Raw genomic sequence first — 21,087 nt, forward strand, 5'->3', positions numbered from 1 at the left:
GGGTATAGAAGGTTCTGGGACAGGGGTAGGTTGGTGGTTTGAACCCTCGAATCTCGAGGATTTCTGATAAGGAGGTTTGAAGATATTGGTTAGGAGGATATGTTTATTCATTCAGGGGGAAGGGATAGCTAGGGGAAGAAGGGAAGGAGGGTCTTTGGGGGCCCAGGAGAGGGAAATCCTGCAGAGGTCTGTAAGGCTGGGGCCGGCCTGACCCCTTGTAGCTGGCCCCCAGGCAGTTCCGGGCAGCTGTTGTTGCCAGAAGCTCGATTCTCTGCAGGCTTCTTCTGATACCACCTCCTACAGGCTGATAGCATGTGTAAAATGAGGAATAGTTATTTTCAAAGAATATTTCTTACTTGAAGTTGCAAACTGAAGAGCTGCTGAATCTCACAGAAAGCTTTTGTAGCATTTGTGTTTGTTACTTTATATAGGCTGTGAATGTTTCCTTTTTCTATGAACAAGACTTTTAAAGGTTTTTCAAAGACAAACAAACTATAGATTCTGGTGGAAATATACCCTGAGGTGACAACTTCCATGGGTTTTTTTCCATTTAGGAGAGTTTTGTCTCATCCATCCTTCCTTCTGTCTGATACAATTAATAGTACATATAACAGTCTGTGTTGATGTTTGTTCTGCCTGTTCCTAAGAACCTCCAAAAGGATGGACACTTCATAAACTCCCCCAAGCCTGTTCTAATGTGTTGTCATCTTTATCCTTAGTAGAAGTTTACATTATGTAATTTAATTTTCCCTTCCTATGATTGATCTCCCCTGTTCTGTCCACCGTTTTTATGGAGATACATTTATGCCCATTAGACATCATCTTTTGGCTAAATTAGCATAGTTCCCTCAGCCTTTCTTTGTACATCATGTTTTCTAGACATCTAAGTTTTTGTTACTCTCTTACAGATGTGCCACTTGGTCTACTCCATATTATTATGGGATTTTTAATGTGTAGCATCGAGAATTGGACAGTGTGGACTGTGTCCAATAATTTAGCTCAAGTCCTAATGTACTGTGTAGAGTTAAAAAAAATACTTTCACAGTTTTGGTAGTATGTTCTTGTGTTCTGTGCTGATCTAAGCTTGTTTCAGAATATATTTTTTCCAATGAAAAATACTTGTGTCATTTGTAAGGTGTGTTTGCAAATGTCTTGCCCTCTCCACAAAGGGCATAGCAGACAAGGAATAAAAGGCTAAACTACACTTGAAACCACTCTGATGTGCTCCAAGGTTGTGTACAATCAAACTTCACCAGCTTTGTCCTCGCCATTTGCCATGTGTCTTCAAAGCCCTCCATTTTGCAGGTATCCCATTCCCCTTGAGGCACTCCATTACAGGGTGACAGTCCAGCTGGTTCCTGAAAGAAGCACATTCTTTTGTCACATATTCTAGTGAGGACTTTGGTTTCCCAAGAATACCATCAATAAAACATTACTGAAATGAAACTTATTACAAAAATCCATTTTCATACAGTCCCAAATGGGACTGCAAAATAATAATCTGGATAATGTAGATGCCTAATAGCATCAGTGCAACTTGTGATCTTTATCTACAAATCACTTCCAAATGTTAATAGATGATAAAATGTAGTTAATTAAGACAAGGAACGTATATGTAAGTAGGGTTCTTCTATACAAGGAAGATGGCACTAATAAAAATGAAGTTCATAGAATCATGGAATCCTAGAATGGTTTGAGTTGGAAGGGACCTTAAAGATATCTAGTTCCAACCTCCTGCCATAGGGAGGGACACCTTCCACTAGACCAGGTGCCCCATCCAACCTGGCCTTAAACACTTCCAGGGATGAGGCATCCACAACTTCTCCGGGCAGCCTGTTCCAGTGCCTCACCACTCTCACCGCAAAGAATTTCTTTTTAATATCTACTCTAAACCTACCCTCCTTCAGTTTAAAGCCATTACCTGTCTTGTCACTACATGCCCTTGTAAAAAGTCCCTCTCCAGTGTTCTTGTAGGCCCCTTTATGTACTGGAAGGCTGCTATAAGGTCTCCTCGGAGCCTTTTCCAGGCTGAACAATCCCAGTTCTCTCAGCCTTTCCTCATATAAGAGGTGTTCTATCCCTCTCATCATCTTCATGGCCCTCTTCTGGACTTGCTCCAACAGGTTAATGTCCTTCCTGTGCTGGGGGCCCCAGAGCTGGATGCAGTACTCCAGGTGGGGTCTCACCAGAACAGAGCAGAGAATCACCTCCCTCAATCTGCTGGCCACACTGCTTTTGATGTAGCCCAGGATACGATTGGCTTTCTGGGTTGCAAACACACATTGCCAGCTCATGTCCAGTCTCTCATCCACCAGCATCCCCAGGTCCTTCTCCACAGGGCTGCTCTCAATCCCTTCATCCCCCAGCCTGTGTTGACAAATGGGAATTGCTCTTAGCCAGGTGCAGCACCTTGCACTTGACCTCGTTGAACCTCATGAGAGTCCCATGGACCCCCTTCTTGAGTTTGTCCAGGTGGAAGGTATTTAAACCATTACCCTGAACATGAAAACACGTGTGTATGCATACAACAGCAAAGCTTATTTATATCACTTAGCAAAGGCTTAGCTTGCAGCAGGCAGAGAGAAGGGTGAGTAGAGTGAGGGAGGAATTGTTAGTGAATTCCTATTTTCATGTCTAGCTTGTTAATACTCGTTTTTTATGACTGGGATTCTCTGTGACAGTAGTGAAGTAGACCCCTATATTGCCAGTTTTATTGTGTTAGTAAGTATCAGTAGTGGGTGAGACATTGCTTCAACCCTCTTCTGCAGTAATGGTATTCTTTTAAAACTTGTTCTATTATTGTAACTGCAATTACAAAAGAATAGTAATAATTTTGGAAAGTTCAAACTCCTTCACAATGTGGACTTTTCTAGTAATCTAGAGAGTCTCTCTGTTTTCCAGTATTGCCTAGAAAAAGTAAGACTGCCCCTTATTAAGCTTTTTCATATTCTTCAAAAGAAGGTAGGAATTTGGATTTATATCCTTTACTGTGCTTTATGAGGCATACACATACAAATTCTAAAATGAGTTGCTTTGCTAACCTCTTGGAGCAGCGCTAAGATGTTGATATATTAAATGCTCTTTGTTTAAAAGTATGAAGCTTTCTGTTTCTGGCAACTGTTGAAGGAAAATATGATTTGTCTGAGGGAAATGTGTTTTGAGTTCCTTTATCCCTTCATGCATTGATGTGGGCATTTTGCTTTAAGATTTTTTCCACTAAGTCGATTTAGGGCTTATTTAAGTACTAAATAAGGGGGAAGCAAACATATTTGAAGAGTATTTTTCAGAATATTTATTATCTTGACAGTTCTTTACAGTCAAAGCCAAGGCAAGCTGCTCTGGAGCCAAGGCAGATCTTGATGTACAGGGGCGTTTCCTGAGGCAGGGAAATGCCAGGGCCAGCAGAGAGACCCACCAGGAGCCTGGAGCTCTTGTGAGGCCTGGGCATTACCAAAGCAACTGCAGCCACCCCCACACCTATAAAAAACAGCCTAAGGAGTGCTAGCACCCAGGGTGTGGCATAGCATTTTGTGTGACAGTTTGCGTGGAAGGGTGCACAGGAAGGGTGTCGTCCCCCTTACAAGCTCAAAAAGTTCATTCAGTTGGTGGTCATCACCCTCCCAGAAGGAACTTATCTGTGAAATTCACACAGCAGAAAGCTATATCCTCTGCACTCACCAGAACTGATGTGGCAGTCTAGACAGCTACCACAAAAACATGTAGCCACCCACATCTCAGGCTGGAGGACATGCCAGAGACTTTCACTAATACCTGATGACAGTAGTGAGAACACCTGTGTGAGGTGTGACCAAATAGATGATCTGCTCAGCCTGGTGGCAGAGCTATGAGGGGAAGTAGAAAAGTTAAGGAACATCAGGGAGTGTGAGAAAGGGATAGACTGTTAGAGCCATGCTCTGCCCTCCCTGAGACAGAAACAGGAACTTCCACTGAAAAAAACCACAAGATTGGGGAGATCTTGTATCCTCCCCCCACCAGGCAGAAGGCAGTAACTTAAAGGCAAGTCTGCACTTGGGGTGGCAGGTGAACTTCCTACCTTGCCTTCCCAAGTGCCTCTATACGACAGGTATGATGAGGCTCTGGATCAGGTTAGTCAGTTGATGTGGATGATGGTCCATCTACACCAAGGTCAGAAATGCATACCCCCTGTATCGCAACCACCTCCACGAGGGAGAAAAGGCGGCTTATAGTTGTAGGTGACTCCCTTCTGAGGGGAACAGAAGGTCCAATATGCTGGACAGACCCTCCTTTTAGGGAGGCCTGCTACCTCCCTGGAGCTTGGGTTAAAGACATCATTAGGAAACTTCCTAGCCTGGTATGGCCCTCAGACTATTAACCATTATTTCTCTTCCGCATGGGTGCTGATGAATCTGCAACACATAGCTCAAGGGCAATCAAGAGACTTTAGGGCCTTGGGATGGTTGGTAAGGAAATCTGGGGCACAGGTTATTTTTTCCTCTATCCTTCCAGTTGCAGGGAGCAATACTGGAAGAAACATGGGCCCAGGCTATTGATATATGGCTTCATGGCTGGTGTCACCACCAGAATTTTGGGTTTTTTGATAATGGGATGGCCTACATGGTATCAGGCCTGCTGGTGTCAAATGTCATTCACCTTTCTCAAATAGGGAAGAGGGTCTTTGCTAACAAGCTAGCGACGCTCATTGATAGAACTTTAAACTAGACATGAAAGGGGAGGGGGATAATATCAGGCTTGCCCATGGCAAGCCATGGGACAATTGCACCAAGGCTTGAGGGACGGGGTGCTAGCAGGGAACCTCAGCCTGTTGCTCTAAGATGTACTGGGTACACTGGAGCACACTTGAAGTATTATGGAGATGAACCAGGGGCTCCTGAGGTAATAAGAGCCAACAGGGAAACACCAGGGAAATATCTCAAAGGAATTGAGTGTTTCTCAAGGAAGGTGACATGGCCGACAGCCCAGCTGAAGTGCCTCTACACCAATGCATGCAGCATGGGCAACAAACAGGAGGAGTTGGAAGCCACTATGCTGCTAGAAAGCGACAACCTAGTTGTCATTACTGAAACTTGGTGGGACAAATCCCACGACTGGAGTGCAGCTATTGATGGCTACAGTCTGTTCAGAAGGGGGAGGGATGGAGGAGTTGCCCTCTTTGTCAAGAAATTCATAGATCGTGAAGGGCTGTCTCTGAAGAATAGCCACAAGAAGGTCAAAAACTTATGGATAAGAATCAGAGACTGAGGCAACAAAGGGAACCTTGTGGTTGGTGTCTACTACAGGTTGTCCGATCAAAGGGAGCCTATTGATGAAGACTTCTTGCTTGAGCTACAGGAGGCATCGCACTCACAGGCTCTGGTCCTGCTGAGGGACATCATCTACCTTGACATTTGCTGGAAAAGTAGCATGGCGAGCTGTATGTAATCCAGGAGACTCCTGGAATGCATGGAGGATAACTTCTTGAGCCAGGTAATAGACAGCCCTACCAGAGGGGATGTGTTACTGGACCTGTTGGTCACCAACACAAGTGAGCTAATCAGGGACATCAAGCTGGAAGGCAACCTGAGCTGCAGTGATCATGTGTGTACTGGTGGAGTTCTCAGTCATGAGGGATACGGGTCTGGCAAAGAGTAAAGTTAGGACCCATAATTTTAGGAAAGCAAACTAATTTTAGGAAAGCAAACTTCCAACTCTTGAAGAAGTTAGTCAATAGAACCCCCTAGGAAACTACCCTTATAGACAAGGGAGCAAAACAGAGCTGGCAGATCTTTAGGCATTCTTTCAGTAAAGCAAAAGATCTCTCAATCCCCAAGTGTAAGAAATTGGGCAAGGAAGGCAAGAGACTGGCAAGGGTGAGTCAAGATCTACTGCTCAAACTAAAGGATGGGAAGGAAATGCACAGGCAGTGGAAGCAAGGACAGGTATCCTGTGAAGAGTATAGGGACACAGTCTGGTTGTGTAGGAATGGGATCAGGAAGGCAAAGGCACAGTTGGAGCTGATCTTAGCAAGGGATGCAAAGAATAATGAGAAGGGCTTCTACAGCTACGTCAGCCAGAAAAGGAAGGTCGAAGAAAGTGTACCACCCAATGAACAAGGCTGGCAAACTGGTAACAATGGACAAGGAGAAGGCTGAGCTACTGAACAACTCTTTTGACCCAGTCTTCAATGGCAACCTCTTTTCCTACACCTCTTGAATGGATGGACACCAGGATGGGGACTGGGGGAGCAAAGTCCCTATCACTGTAAGTAAAGATCAGGTTCATGACCACTTGAGGAACCTAAATGTACATAAGTCTGTGGAACCCAATGAGATGCATCCCAGAGTCCTGAGGGAATTGGCTGATGTAATTGCCAAGCCACTCCATGATATTTGAAAAGTCATGGCAGTCAGGTGAAGTCCCTGGCAACTGGAAAAAGGGAAACATTGTACCCATCTTTAAAAAGGGTGGAAAGGAGGACCCTGGGAACTACCAACCTGTCAGCCTCACCTCTGTGCCTGGGAAGATCATGGAACAGATCCTCCTAGAAGCCATGCTAAGGCACATGGTGGACAGGGAAGTGATCTGAGACAGCCAGGATGGCTTCACCAAGGGCAAGTCCTGCCTGACGAACCTAGTGGCCTTCTATGATGGAGTGACTCCATCAGTGGACATGGGACAAGGGCTACAGATGTAATTTATGTGGACTTCTGTAAAGCCTTTGACACGGTCCTCCACAATATCCTTCTCTCTAAATTGGAGAGAGATGGATTTCAAGGGTAGACTATTTAGTGGATAAGGAGCTGATTCTATGGTTGCATCCAGAGAGTAGTGGTCAATGGCTCAGAGTCCTGATGGACATCAGTGACCAGTGGTGTCCCTCAGAGGTCTGTATTGGGACCAGTCCTGTTTAATGTCTTCACCAATGACATAGTGGAATCAAGTGCACCTTCAGCACATTTGTAGATGATATCAAACTGAATGGTATGGTTGACATGCCTTAGGGACAGGATGTTGCAGAGGGACTTGGACAAGCTCAAGAAGTGGGCCCATGGGAACCTCATGAGGTTCAGTGTTAAGGAAACTTTCCCATCTGACCATTCAGGAGCCACTCTGGGAGTTACACTTGCACCATCCGAGACTTGTAACTACTAGGACCGAAGCCCCTTCACAGCAGGTGGCTCCAGTGAGCCAACATGTGCCCTGCTTGACTCCCTACACACCACACTCACACAGTCAGACACGTTTCCCTTACTAGCTTGACCCTACATTTCCCATAGCAGTCTCAGACATCTGATTCCTTTAAGTGTTTTAATTGTGGTGCTGCAATATAACAGCTTGAAGTAGTACCTCTAGGGAGGAATCCCTGGGCTTTTATAGTCTTACAGTCTGTGCACCCAATCCAATGATGATATGTAGGTTGGGGTCTTCTCATTGTTCACTGACTCCTGCAGAGTCTCTGGGTGACCAGCCACCTGGCTAGTTACAGCAGGTCTGTTTTCCCTGCTTACAAAGGGTCAGTACCAGTTCATGGTTTGTTGCCTGGGACTCCAGCCATTTCCCCCCACCTAGCACACATTTTGCAGCTTGCACTACAGTTTGCACATGGAGCTGCCTGCGCTAGATGTATTCCTCAGCATTCAGCAAGGCAAAGTTGTGCTGGTTTTGGATGAAGTAGAGTTAATTTTCTTCACAGTGGCTGGTATGAGACTACGTTTTAGATTTGCACTGAAAACAGGGTTGATAATATAGAGATGTTTCTGTTACTGCTGAGCAGTGCTCACAGAGTGTCAAGGCCTTTTCTATTCCTTGTACAGCCCCACCAGTAGAGTGAGGGTGCACAAGAAGTTGGGAGGAGACACAATTGGGACAGCTGATCCTAACTGACCAAGGGGATATTCCATACCATATGGCATCATGCTTGACATATAAAGCTAGGGGAAGAAGGAGGAAGGGGGAATGTTCAGAATTATGGCATTTGTCTTCCCAAGTAAACATAATGCATGATGGAACCCTGCTTTCCTGACTGCCAATGGGAAGTGGTGAATGAATTCCTTGTTTTACTTTGCTTGCACACATGGCTTTTGCTTTCCCTATTAAATTGTATTTATATCAACCCATGAGTTTTCTAGCTTTTACCCTTCCAGTTCTCTTCCTCATCCCACTGTGGAGGAGTGAATGAGCAGTTGTGTGGGGCTTGGTTGCCAGCTGGTGTTAAACCACAACACAAGTGCAAGGTCCTGCACCTGGGTTGATGCAATCTCAGATATCAGTACAGACTGGAGGATAAAGGGATTGAGAGCAGCCCTGCAGAGAAGGACTTGGGGGTATTGGCAGAGGAAAAGCTGGACATGAGCTGGCAACATATGCTCGCAGCCCAGAAAACCAATCCTATCCTGGGCTGCATCAAAGGAAACATGACCAACTGGTCAAGGGAGGTGATTCTGCTCTTCTATTCTCACCTGGAGTACTGCATCCAGCTCTGGAGTCCTCAGTTCAGGAAAGACATGGACCTCTTGGAGCAGGTCCAGAGAAGGGCCATGAAAATGATCAGAGGGATGGAACACCTGCTCATTGCAGGGGGGTTGGACTAGATGACCTTTGAAGGTCCATTCCAACCCAAATCATTCTATGATTCTTCTGTTAAATTTAACTTCCAGTAGGATAACTAGAATGTTTCTGTGGAGTTAAATAATAAATCATTCCCGTAAGGAGCTGCTTATGCACTTTCATTCATAAATACTCTATTTTGTCCTGGTCCACAAGGATAGAAACTGTCCTCTGATATAAAGAAATCACTTCTGAATCCCTGGTTGTTGCTGAACAAAGACAGAAATTCACATGAATATTTTAGGTCTGGCAGAACTAGCTTTTGTGCTAGATAGCGTGAAAATAGTAGTTGTAATATTTCTTACTACTGTTGTAACTTTTTTTTTGTTCCAAGAGGTAAATATATTTGAAGTAAACTGTGAAGTAATTCCAATGCATTTTCTTTAGTAGAAATTCAGTAGTTAACCATTAACAAGGTCTGCCAATGAGAAAATGTCAGTATTGATCTAAGAGCTGAGCACCAAAAAAGCAGATGTTTAAGACCAATATTATAAGAAATATTTGAGTATTCAATATGTATTAAAGGTTCTAGAACAGCTTCTTGCAGATCTTGTTTTACTGAGAAACATTTATACTTAGCTGATTTTTTTTGTTTTGTTACATGTAAGACAAAGACCTTTCATTAAAAGGGTGGGGTTTTTTTAATTTTCCTTTTGTATCATAATATTAAGGCTGACATTCCTGCACTAATTTACTTGTCTGATTGTAAGAGAAAATAACTAGCATGTTAAAAAAAGTACAAATATCTATACAGTAATTACTGTAGAATAAGTATCAGTTATTGCAGCTGTAGAAGCCATTTTTTCATCATTTTAGGTTTGAAAATATTTTATAATGGAGTTTTTTTCCCTTGCTATATACCTGATATTACTTGAATTTTCATGTTCATTACTTTCAGTTGCAAACATTTGCTTTAACCTGAAACTCAGAAAACTATAAAAAACAGCATATTGCTGAGAGAGGATATTGATTTATTGTCAGCATACTTATGTTTTGTTTAAAAATGCACATTTTGGGTATTACCTTAACAATTGTAATAATTTATTATATGAACATAATTAAGACTTTCTTTTGCTTATACTTCTGCAGTCCATACAGTGACACTGTTTCTCAATATCTTTGGATGTTTGGTCTGGTTTTACATTGATGCTACACGAGGGGTTGATTTTGGATTGAGTATCCTCTGGTTCTTGCTTTTTACCCCTTGTTCTTTTGTCTGCTGGTACAGACCACTTTATGGAGCTTTCAGGTAAGAACTTCAGCATGACTTAAAATATTTTTTAAAAATACTTCACTTGCTGAAATGCACGAACATTCCAGAATTTGCTTGTTTATCATTAAGATAATCTTTCAATATAATTTCATTAGAAACAAATAGAACATTTGCCATTAATTTGATTGCTGTATCTGAAATGTTGATGGCAATGGTTAGGATTATCCTAGAATGTCCTTTAAAATATTTTAAAACTATTTGCTCCTGAGAGCACTGAAGGTCCAGGAGTGCATCTGAAATGTTTGTATACCAATGCATGCAGTATGAGAAATAAGCAAGATTAACTGGAAGCATCAGTTCCCAGAGCTATGATATCATTGGTATTAGTGGGACTTTGTGGAATGAGTCCCACGACTGGAGTGCTGGGATGGAGGGTTACAGGCTGTTCAGGAGGGATAGGCAGGGCAGGCGAGGCAGAGGAGATGCTGCACTGTATGTAAGGGAGAGGTTTGATTTTACAGCCCTTACAGTATGATGATGTGGGTGAGGATTAGAGGGATAGAAGATAAAGGAAATGTTTTAGTGGGTGTCTACTACCGATTGCCCAGAACGGATGATAGCACTGATGAGTTATTCTATAGGCAATAGAAATCTCTGGATCAGTGGCCCTTGTCCTTATGGGAGATTTCAACTTCCCAGGCATCAACTGGGAATACCATATTGCTGTGACAGGCAAGTGTGGGAAATTCCTGAAGTTTGTGAAAGCTAACTTTTTAACACAAGGACTCAGGGAACCCACTAGGAAAGATGCCCTCCTAGACTTGTTTGTGAATAGAGAAGGATTCATGGGAGATGTGATGGTAGGTGGCTGTCTTGGCCACAGTGACCATGGTTGTGTTTAAAATTTTCAGTGTAATGAGAAAAAAGGTCGGCAGAGTTCTAAGCTATTCAGGGAGCTACCTAGCAGAGTACCCTGATTTTGAGGGCTTAGGAGTCCTCGAGTGCTGGTCATTTTTTAAGAACCACATTTTAAAAGTGAAGGAGCAGGCAATTCCAGTGTGTCAAAAGCCAAGCAAGTGGGGCAGAAGACCAGCTTGGCTGAACAGGGAGCTCCTTATGGAACTCAAGAGGAAAAAGAAATTGTATGATCTCTGGAAGAAAGGTCAGGCTTAGCAGGAGGATTACAGAGCCATGGTTCACATATGCAGGGAGAAGACACGAAATGCCAAAGCTGAGCTAGAATTCAAACTGACCAGTGTTGTTTCAGTGTGACGGTTTGGACTTGGCTCCCTGCCAAATGCCTGAAAGTTACGACAGCAGCCCCCTTCCCCCCTCCCTTCTTCCCTTTGGTTAAAGGAAAAGAAACTATAAAAATTAAAGAACCCAAAGTCAAGCTGCTTATATAAAAATATATTTATATTTACGCAAATTACAGTTATATACAGTTAAGATGCTATATACACAGTAAAAGGGAGTCCACCCCCCGCAGGGATAGGGAAAGGGAAAAAGGGGACAAAAGGGAACAAAAGGGACACCGAACAGGTATACTAGATCAAACTATACTAATAACTAACAAAACAGATCTCACCACGTCTCTTAGAACAGCAGGATCGGCAGTCACAGCCAGCACTCTTCAAACCTCCACGTGGTAGGACGGTGGACTCTGCAGGCCTCAGCCTTAGATAAGCGAGACTAACGCAGGGATCTACTGTTCTCAAACCTCGCCGGAAGAGAAGAGAGCAAGGTCTCTAATCTCCGACTTATTTATACTCTGGTTTACGTAAAAAATTGTATGGAATACTGGGTACTTGGCTACTTCCTTGGTTACGAACTGGTCACCAGGAAGGCTTAGACTAAAACCATCACAGTCAGACAAGAAGGGCTTTAAGTATGTCAATAGCAAGAGGAGGGCTAAAGAAAATATTGGACCAATACTTGATGCTGGTCATTTGAATAACAAGGATAAAGAAAAAGCAGAAGCATAAAATGCTTTTATTTTCTCAGTCTTTAATAATACTGAGTCAGAGGACCATGAGTGTGGGAACAGTGGCTTTCCATTTGTGGATGCTGAAATTGTAAGGGACCAGCTGTATCAGCTGAATGTTCATCAGTCCATGGGGCCTGACAGGATTTGTCCCAGAGTTCTGAAGGACCTACCACATCTAATGGCAGGACCCCTCTCGATCATCTACCAAAGGTCTGGGAGTCTGGGGAGGTCCCTACTGACTGTAAGCTAGCCAATGTTATTCCAATCTATAAAAGGGCATGAGGGAAGACCCAGGGAATTACAGACCTGTTAGTTTAACCTCAGTTCCTGGAAAAATTATGGACAAGGTCATACTGGGTACTATTGAAAGACATTTAAAGAATAATGCAATCATCAGGCACAGTCAAGATGGATTCATAAAGGGAAAGTCCTGTTTAACTAATTTGATATCTTTCTGTGATAAAGTCAACCGCCTAGTGGATGAAGGGAAGGCAGTGGATGTAGTTTTTCTGGATTTTAGTGAGGCTTTTGATACTGTCCCAAACAGCATCCTTCTGGACAAGTTGTCCAACTTCAAGATGAGCAAGTTCATGGTGTGCTGGGTGAAGAGCTGACTGAAGGGCAGAACTCAAAGGGTTGTAGTGAATGGGGCTGCATCTGGCAGGTGACTATTCACTAGCAGTATTCCTCAGGGTTCAATTCTAGGGCCAGTCCTGTTCAATATTTTTATCAATGATCTGGATGCAGGAGTTGAATGCACCATTAGCAAGTTTGCTGATGATACTAAACTGGGAGGTGCTGTTGACTCTCTCAAGGGACGACAATAGACCTTGCAGAGGGATTTAGATAGGTTGGAGCACCGGGCAACCATCAGTGGCATAAAATTTAACAAGTCCAAGAGCCAGATCTTGCACCTGGGACAGAGTAATGCTGGGCACAAGTATAAATTGTGAGAGGAGGGACTGGAGAGCAGCCCTGCAGAAAGGGATCTGGGGATGCTGGTTGTCACTAGGCTCAAAAGGACTCAGCAGGGGGCCCTTGCAACCAAGAGGGCAAACTGCATTCTGGGTTGCATCAGAGTAGAACCAGCCAGTCAAGAGAGGTGATTATACTGATGTATTTAGCAGAGAGTCACTAGTATTTTTAATTGATAACATTTCATTTTCATCATAAATCCTACATGTTCTCTCTTAGTAGTGTTCTTTTATATGAAATAATTATTTGTGATTTGATGGAGTTCAGTGTCATGTTATCTTTCAGGGATTTAGATTTTCGTAGCATTTCTTAGTGAATATTTATTGTTTGGAAAAGGAAAACTACTACTTGCATATTCAACTTTAAATTTTTTGTTCAACTGAAATAGTCATTTGTTGGAGTATGTGCAGGAAAATGGAGGCCTGGTGAACAACCCATATTACCAACTGTGAGAGAAACCTCAGGCTTCCCATGGGAAGAACACTTGGTTTACAGTTGGCAATTGTAAACTTGGGCTAACTTCCCATGAGAAGGAATTAGTTTACAGTTAACCTGAACAGGCTTCCCATGAGAATAGAATTAGTTTACAATCAACAACTATTCCATGTTGTGAGAACTGACGGTGGGAGCTGGTACCCAGGTGCAAAAACATCGAACCTGCATCTTGTCCAATGAACATGAGACATGGACTCGTGGACAGACTGAGCTATCCAATCCCCAGACTTTAACCCTGGACTCATGATGGTACAAAAATGTATAAAATGTGTACTGTGTGTCTTAATAGAGGATTCATTGCTTAATCATATTGGTTATTGTGATGAATCTGTGCTCTTGCCGTCAATAGTCGTTGAACTGAATTTGTTGAATAAATAGAAATTAACAATTTATCTTCTGCAGAAAGAGCTATTACTGGCAAATTCTGGTTCACTGAGTTGAGTGATTTTTAATTCCTTTAGAAATTTGATAAAAAGCATATCATGCAGTCATTAGTTTTCATAGTAATACATTGAGGTCTTTGAGATTTTGCCTGTATGTTTATATTTGGGGATTTTTTACAGGCTTTTAATGCTTTCCGTCTTTGTCAGGCTAGCATTTTAGTAATTTAAACAGCAAACATTTTGTATATTTTGTTTTAAAACAACAGCTGCTTCAATATTCTGATCTGCATTGTGTTTCAGCAATTCCATATTAGATTTTATTGTCTCTTACAAGTAAAATATTTTCTTCTCATCATGCCAGCACTGTGAACTTCCATCTGAAAGTGGACTGGACTTTTGTTCTTAATGCATTGTAGCAAAAGTTGTATGTTTAGTCTAAGAGGCCCTGCTGTGTGCTGAAGTGAACACTAAGAAATAGTATCTGGCTGTTTGTTAGTCTCACCTCTGTTAGAGGTGCAAGTGGCAAAAGTACTATATTAAAGAAGTAGCAGCAGTTCTTATAAATAAACACTCTACAAACCCACAGAATTACTGGTATTTCAAGTCACCATCAATAAAATATAAAAGCACTTTTCCTCTAGTTAATGCAGAAAAAAAATTTAGGTTGGTACTACAATACATGTCAAAAGTAATAAATTTCCTGGCTGCATTAATTTCCACCCCCCTCTTTCAGGAGTGACAGTTCATTCAGGTTCTTTGTGTTCTTCTTTGTATATATCTGTCAGTTTGCTGTACATATACTTCAAGCTGCAGGATTTCAAAGATGGGGAAACTGGTGAGTATTCTACTTTCTGTAGCATTGTACTGTCTGTAAGACAAACGCTCATATTTGATATAGAAACTACAAATCAGTCTGTGTTTTTAAAAGAAAAAATAATCTTGTGTTCACTGGAATTCTTATATTTAGCACTCAAAAAATCATTTTTGGAGTGCTCTTAACAAGAAAAAGTATGTGAAACATATCCCAAGAGCGTGAGATACTTCTGTTATTAGGGCTGGTCAAAATTTTCTTTCAATGTAAGCCACTGTCATGGTTTCACCCCAGCCAACCACCCACTGAGCTCCATGCAGTTGCTTACTCACTCCCCCACCAGCGGGATGGGAGAGAGAATCAGAAGGATAAAAGCTGGAAAATTCATGGGTTGAGATAAAGACAGTTTAATAGAGAAAGCAAAAGCCACACACACAAACAAAGCAAAACAAACAATGTATTCACTGCTTCCCATGGGCAGGCAGGTGTTCAGCCATCTCCAGGAGAGTAGGACCCCATCATGTGTGACAGTTACTTGGGAAAACAAACGCCATCACTCCAAACGTTCTTCTTTCCTCCTTCTTCCCCCCACTTTATATACTGAGCATGATGTCACATGGTCTGGAATATCCCTTGGGTCAGTTGGGATCACCTGTCCCGGCCATGTCTCCTTCCAACCTCCCACACGCCCCCAACTTCCTTGCCAGTGTGGCAGTACAAGAAGCAGAAAAGGCCTTGGCTGTGTGTAAGCCCTGCTCAGCAATAGCAAAAACATCTCTGTGTTCAGCACAAATCCAAAACACAGCCCCATACCAGCAACTGTGATGAAAGTTAACTCTACCCCAGCCAAAACCAGCACAACCACTTTGAACTACTCTTTTATATATTACTTCTCCTCTTTTAGTGGTGTATGGAGAACTTATTTACTCTATATTTATATCTTTGATATTATTTGAAAAACTCATTTGTCTGAGTCAGCTTCTTATTCTGTAATAGTTGATTTTTCATTTTGATTGTTATAAATATATAAGCTTTTACTTGAAGGTTTTTAATAGGTATAGCTTTATTTGAAGCTTCAAGGTCTAATATTAAGATTTTACAAGGAAAAACTATTGGGAATCGCTCGCCCTTCTTGGAAGAAAAACAAAACAACAAACTTGAATTAACAAAAAGCATGGTTGTAGTAGTCAGCTGATAGCATGGAGAGCTACGATTGGCAATAATGTACCTGGGTAATGACATTTCTGTGTATCAGTGGTTTTCTGCTGACCTCCAAATAAACATAAGGCAGAAAAAACATCATTGTTTTAGAACTGGAGTGTAAGAAAAAAATCCTGTTTTATTATTTTTGCTCTCAAAGCCACTATTTTGCTTTTCATAGATACCTCGATTGACATGAACAAAGTAAAAAAGTGTTTTTAGAGGACCAACTCTCCAAGTATGGGGTGTGTGCTTTTAAGAATACTTGGGTAAGGGGTATGAAAAGTAGCCAGATCATCATCAGATGCTAATTGCAGTTTTGATTTTGGAGTTCTGTGGTAGAGTCCAGTTGAACATAGGGGATATCAAAGCAATTTGAAACAAGTAGAAGAAAGTTTTAGGGTTGTTTGGGTTTACAGAATTTTTTTTCTCTTTGGTGAAAGAATTTTTTCTGTCTTAATGTGTTATTTATCCTAAGGCAACCTGATTTTTGTGAATTCAAGTTTCTGTTGATGTTTCAAATTTGAAGAATGGGGAAATATTTGAAGTAGATACTGATATAGCAATCTGTTCTCCTAATCTGACACTATCTACTTAAAGAAATTATATTAACCCCAATTGAGAAAGCATCACTGTGTGGATACAATGAAATAAATTTTCCTACAAAAGCTCTGTGTGTGTGCCATATTTTTTCTTTTCTTTTTGAAGAAGTTAGAAGCTATCTTTTTAGGGAAATTTTCTCTTCCACAGTAACCGTCCTCCCCAATGGAATCAGTTGCCGCTTCCAATTCTTAAAGATACAAAAAAAGCAATAACTGATTATGGCCTCAGCTCACCCTATGCTCTAGAGATTGTGAGGTCATTATTTGGAGCTTACAACCTGACTCCAAATGATATAAAATAAGTTATATAGCCTTAAATTATTCTGAAATGACAGTATGACAAAAAAAAAAAACAAACAAAAAGTTGATGAGCAGCTCTCTAATGTCTTTCTTAATTTCTTTACAGTTCTCAAGAATAATCATGTTTGCTAAAATTTTTCTTATAGTTTCATTACATGCATTGGGAAAATGGCAGCTAAGCTGTAAAAGCTTATTATAGAACAGAAATATCCTCATGTATAATTTTAATTAGTTTTCCTTAAAAAATATTCAGTTGATCAGAACCAGGATATTATAAAGCTTCCCTTGATGTTGATACCTGTGGTTGAATGGTTCATGTGCTATGCTAGTCAAGTTTGTCTTTTTCCTTCAGTGGGTGGATTTCATCTCTTACTGGTCTTAATAAGAGTATCCCTGTTGGCATTATGATGATAATCATAGCTGCACTTTTCACAGCATCTACTGTTATTTCATTAGTTATGTTTAAAAAGGTAAGTTACTTATTATTCCCCTCTTCTGTTTTTTGTGTTCTGGAATTTTCTTTCCTGCTTGAGGGGTATTCGGTCAGAAAGTAATGGGGATTAAGTTATATTCTTGGGCATGTGCCTGTGCCTTACCTTTTACCAACTGTGTTAAAAGTAGTACTTTTTTGCTTATACTGTCATGGAGTTATGAAATGCTTTTTTAACAGTGCACTTATTTCTGCAAACTAAAATGGGGAAGGATAGCTTTGAATAAGAGAAGTTGGGAGGTGAGCCCCCAGTGAAAGGGTAGGTATATGCACTGGATACTAATCTGTGGTTATTCATCAGGCTGAGTGAAGCATGATTCAAATGATTGCCAAGTTTCAGCTCATATAAAAATCATTCCCATTAAAAATCAATAGAAGAGTGAGATGCCTAGCACCTCGGAAAAGGGTTTTTATTTCTCTGCTTGTATTATTTTAACATTTTGCTGTCAATTAATGATTGCATAGCATAAAAGCTCAAAAATGCTTTTCTCCCTTGGTTCTTTTTTGTGAATTTCCATCAGAAGGCCTCAGTTTAGCTAATAATATGCTGGTATTTTACGTTGTTTTGATTAAATGTAACTGAGAATTGTGCTGCTGATGTACTGGTAATTCTAATAATTCAACTTCAGTTACAGTTACACTTGAAGGCTTTCATGTACCCAAATTCTACTGGCCTATTTACAGTAAGGTAGAAGCTTCCCTTCTCCTTGTTAGATTTTTTCATAAATACTCAGGTATAAGAGAAAGAAACTGTTGCCTTAAGACTGAGAGCCAAAAAAGACTCCAGGCAAATTTAGTATAGAGATAAGGAGCAGTCTTTTAATGAAGGCCTTCTCGCGCGAGGAGTACGCATAGCGCGCGTGCTACCCATGTCCAGGGGTTCCACAGTTTATGGTCTGATACGAGAACCACCCGCCCCTAGATGTGCCCCTGGGCATGCCTCCCTGTAAATTGAGTTGGAGGTCCTAAGACCCCTGTCCTTCCTCATCTTCCTCTTCTTCATGCCACCTACTTTCTATTGGAGCTTCTCCAAGGTTTCGGGCTTGAAGGTTGCTTTGAATATCATGGTATCTTGTTGTCCAGGCCTGGGGTGTGTATGTTCTTAAACAGAATGAAGGTCTGCTTTGAAAGGAGTCTAAACAAACTTAAAGAATTTAGACAATTTGATATGAAATAGGGTAATAGGGTTGGGAAAGTGTAAACTACAATTCTAAAGTGTGACAGACTATATAATTATACTGAAAATCTACATTTACTACACAGCTACTTTAAAATCTACAAAAAGCTAAAAATCCAAAGGCATGAAAAGAAATGAGAAAGATGTATGGTGAGCATTTTTTTACACTCCAGACATGCATCTGGATTCTTTTCAAAAAACATATATACTCAGATATGATCTGGTGACATTTATAACAACAAAAAAAGTTACAACATGAATTTTCCTGCTACATTTATAGAATCATAGAAAAAATAAGGTTGGAAAAGACTTTTAAGATCAAGTCCAACCGTCAACCCAACACCACTACCTTGTTCATCAATAAACCATGTCCTCAAGTGCCATATCCACATGTTTTCTGAACACTCTCAGGTATGGTGACTATCACTTCCCTGAGTAATCTGTTTCAATGCTTTACAACCCTTTCTGTGAAGAAATTTTTCCAAATATCTAATCTAAACCTCCTCTGGTGCAACTTGAGGCCATTTTCTCTCATCTTGTCACTTGTTACCTGGGAGAAGAGACTGACACTCACCTCACTATGACCTCCTTTCAGGTAGTTGTAGAGAATGATAAGGACCCCCTTGAACTTCTTTTTCTCCAGGCTAAACAACCCCAGTTCCTTCAGCTGCTCCTCATAAGACTTATGCTCCAGCCCCTTCACCAGCTTTGTTGCCCTTCTCTAGACTCACTCCAGCACCTCAATGTCTTTCTTGTAGTGAGGGGCCCAGAACCTAAACACAAGCTTTGTCATGTGGCCTCACCAGTGCTGAGCACAGAGGAATGATCTCTAGTCCTGCTGGTCACATTATTTCTGATAAAAGCCAGAATGCCACTGGCCTTCTTGGCCATCTGGGCACACTGCTTGGCTTATGTTCAGCCAACTTTCAACCAACACTCTTTTCCACTGAGCAGCTTTCCAATCACTCTTGTCCAAGTCTGTAGTGTTGCATGGGGTTATTGTGACCCAAGTGCAGGATCTGACACTTTGCCTTATTGAATCTCGTACAATTGGCCAAGGTGAAGGGCCTTGAGGGGAAGCTGTATGAGGAGTGGCTGTGGTCACTTGGTCTGTTCAGCCTGGAGAAGAGGAGACTGAGGGGAGACTTCATTGCAGTCTCTAACTTCCTCATGAGGGGAAGAGGAGGGACAGACACTGATCTCTTTGTGGTGACCAGTGACAGGATCTGAGGTTGTGTCAGGGGAGGTTTAAGTTGCATATTAGAAAGAGGTTCTTCACCCAGAGAGTGGTTGGGCACTGAACAGGCTCCCCAGGGAAGTGGTCACAGTACCAAGCCTGCTAGAGTTCAAGAAGCATTTGGACAATACTCTTGGGCACATGGTGTGACTCTTGGGGATGTTCCTGTGCAGGACTAGGAGTTGGACTTGATGGTCTTTGTGGATGCCTTCCAACTCAGCATATCCTATGACACTGTAAACTTGCTTAGGGTAAACTCGATCCCCTTTTCCAGATCATTGATAAAGAAATTAAACAGGTCTGGCCCAAATACTGAGTCCTGGGGAACGCCACTCATGACCAACCACCAACTCGATGTAACTCCCTTCACCACCACTCTCTGGGCCCAGCAATCCAGCCAGTTTTTTACTCAGTGAAGAGTATACCCATCCACACCATGGAAAATCAGTTTCTCCAGGAGAATGCTGTGGGAAATGATGTTAAAGTCTGCGTAGACAACATCCACAGCTTTTCCCCCATCCACTAAGCAGATCACTTTATCATAGAAGGAGATCAGGTTGGTCAAGCAGGACCTGCCTTTCATAAACCCATGCTGACTGGGCCTGATATGTGCTGTGTGATGGCACTCAAAATGGTCTGCTCTATGACCTTCCCTGGCACTGAGGTCAGGCTGACAGGTCTGTAGTTCCTCAGATCCTCCTTCCAACTGTGGCAGAGAGGGCACGGAGAAACTGCACAGAGATTAATATGATCAATAGGCAGATCCCACTTTATTAAGTGTTACAGTAGCTATTTTATACTTTCTTACACATACATGTCATCACATCATTGGTTAAGTACAGGCACATGTCCATGTCACTACACAATTGACTTGAAATAGTTACACTTCTTAGCACCCAACACCTGCTGCCATGCGATTGGTCCGTATGCAGTGTCCATGTGCATTTCTGCTCACAACTGTCTCACAGTTAGCATTCCTGCAAGCTGACATCAATGCCAGCACCCTTCCCACAACCTGCAAGCAGGCCTCTCACTAACAGTATGGTTTGTTCACAGTGCTCGCCTTAGCCAAGCACCCCACAAATCCCCCTTTTTTGTTTTGTGAACAAACCATACACACTGATAGGAAATTAATAAATTCATACAACACTTTTTGGCTAAAAGATCTAACACCTATGTAATGTATTATTAAGACTACAAATATCTATATACGTGTATATCCACACAGCACTTTTTTCTTGCACACCACTTTCATCCACACATTCAGCAGGTGGCCACCGCAGACATCCACACTCTCACACAAAGTTAAAATTCCTTAACTAAATAATTATTTGACTATAGAAAGAGAATGGTAAAACAAGTCAATCACCTACAGTTAGCCTTCCCAAATAAGAAAACTACATAACCCATGAATAAAAAAAAACCACTGCTAATGTTTGAAGATGAATGGCCAGTCTCTTCGCGAACGAAGAACCGGGGAAGGTCTTTCCACCTTCCAGCCTGCGCATTGGATTTTTTAGGTGAGACACAGTGTGCGCGGAACTGAGCCCACCCTTTAATCCTGAGGTTCATCTGCCGGGGCCAAGCACGCTTGGACGGTGGCAGCGAGGTCCTCAGGACGTAGATGGATT

General features: G+C 41.8%; 1 protein-coding gene across 1 annotated transcript in view; it reads left to right on the forward strand.

Moving 5' to 3' along the window:
* The window catches only part of LOC114068944 (secretory carrier-associated membrane protein 1-like), a 62,299-nt gene that overhangs the window by 10,353 nt on the left and 30,859 nt on the right, over positions 1–21,087 (forward strand). Inside the window, 3 exon segments of the mRNA XM_027905420.1 lie at positions 9,676–9,835; positions 14,373–14,474; positions 16,905–17,022. Coding sequence (XP_027761221.1) covers positions 9,676–9,835; positions 14,373–14,474; positions 16,905–17,022 — 380 coding nt within the window.

This window comes from Empidonax traillii, unplaced genomic scaffold (genome assembly GCF_003031625.1).
Source record: "Empidonax traillii isolate 1590-97213 ecotype Southwest subspecies unplaced genomic scaffold, ASM303162v1 scaffold1153:size175901, whole genome shotgun sequence".
NCBI lineage: Eukaryota > Metazoa > Chordata > Aves > Passeriformes > Tyrannidae > Empidonax > Empidonax traillii.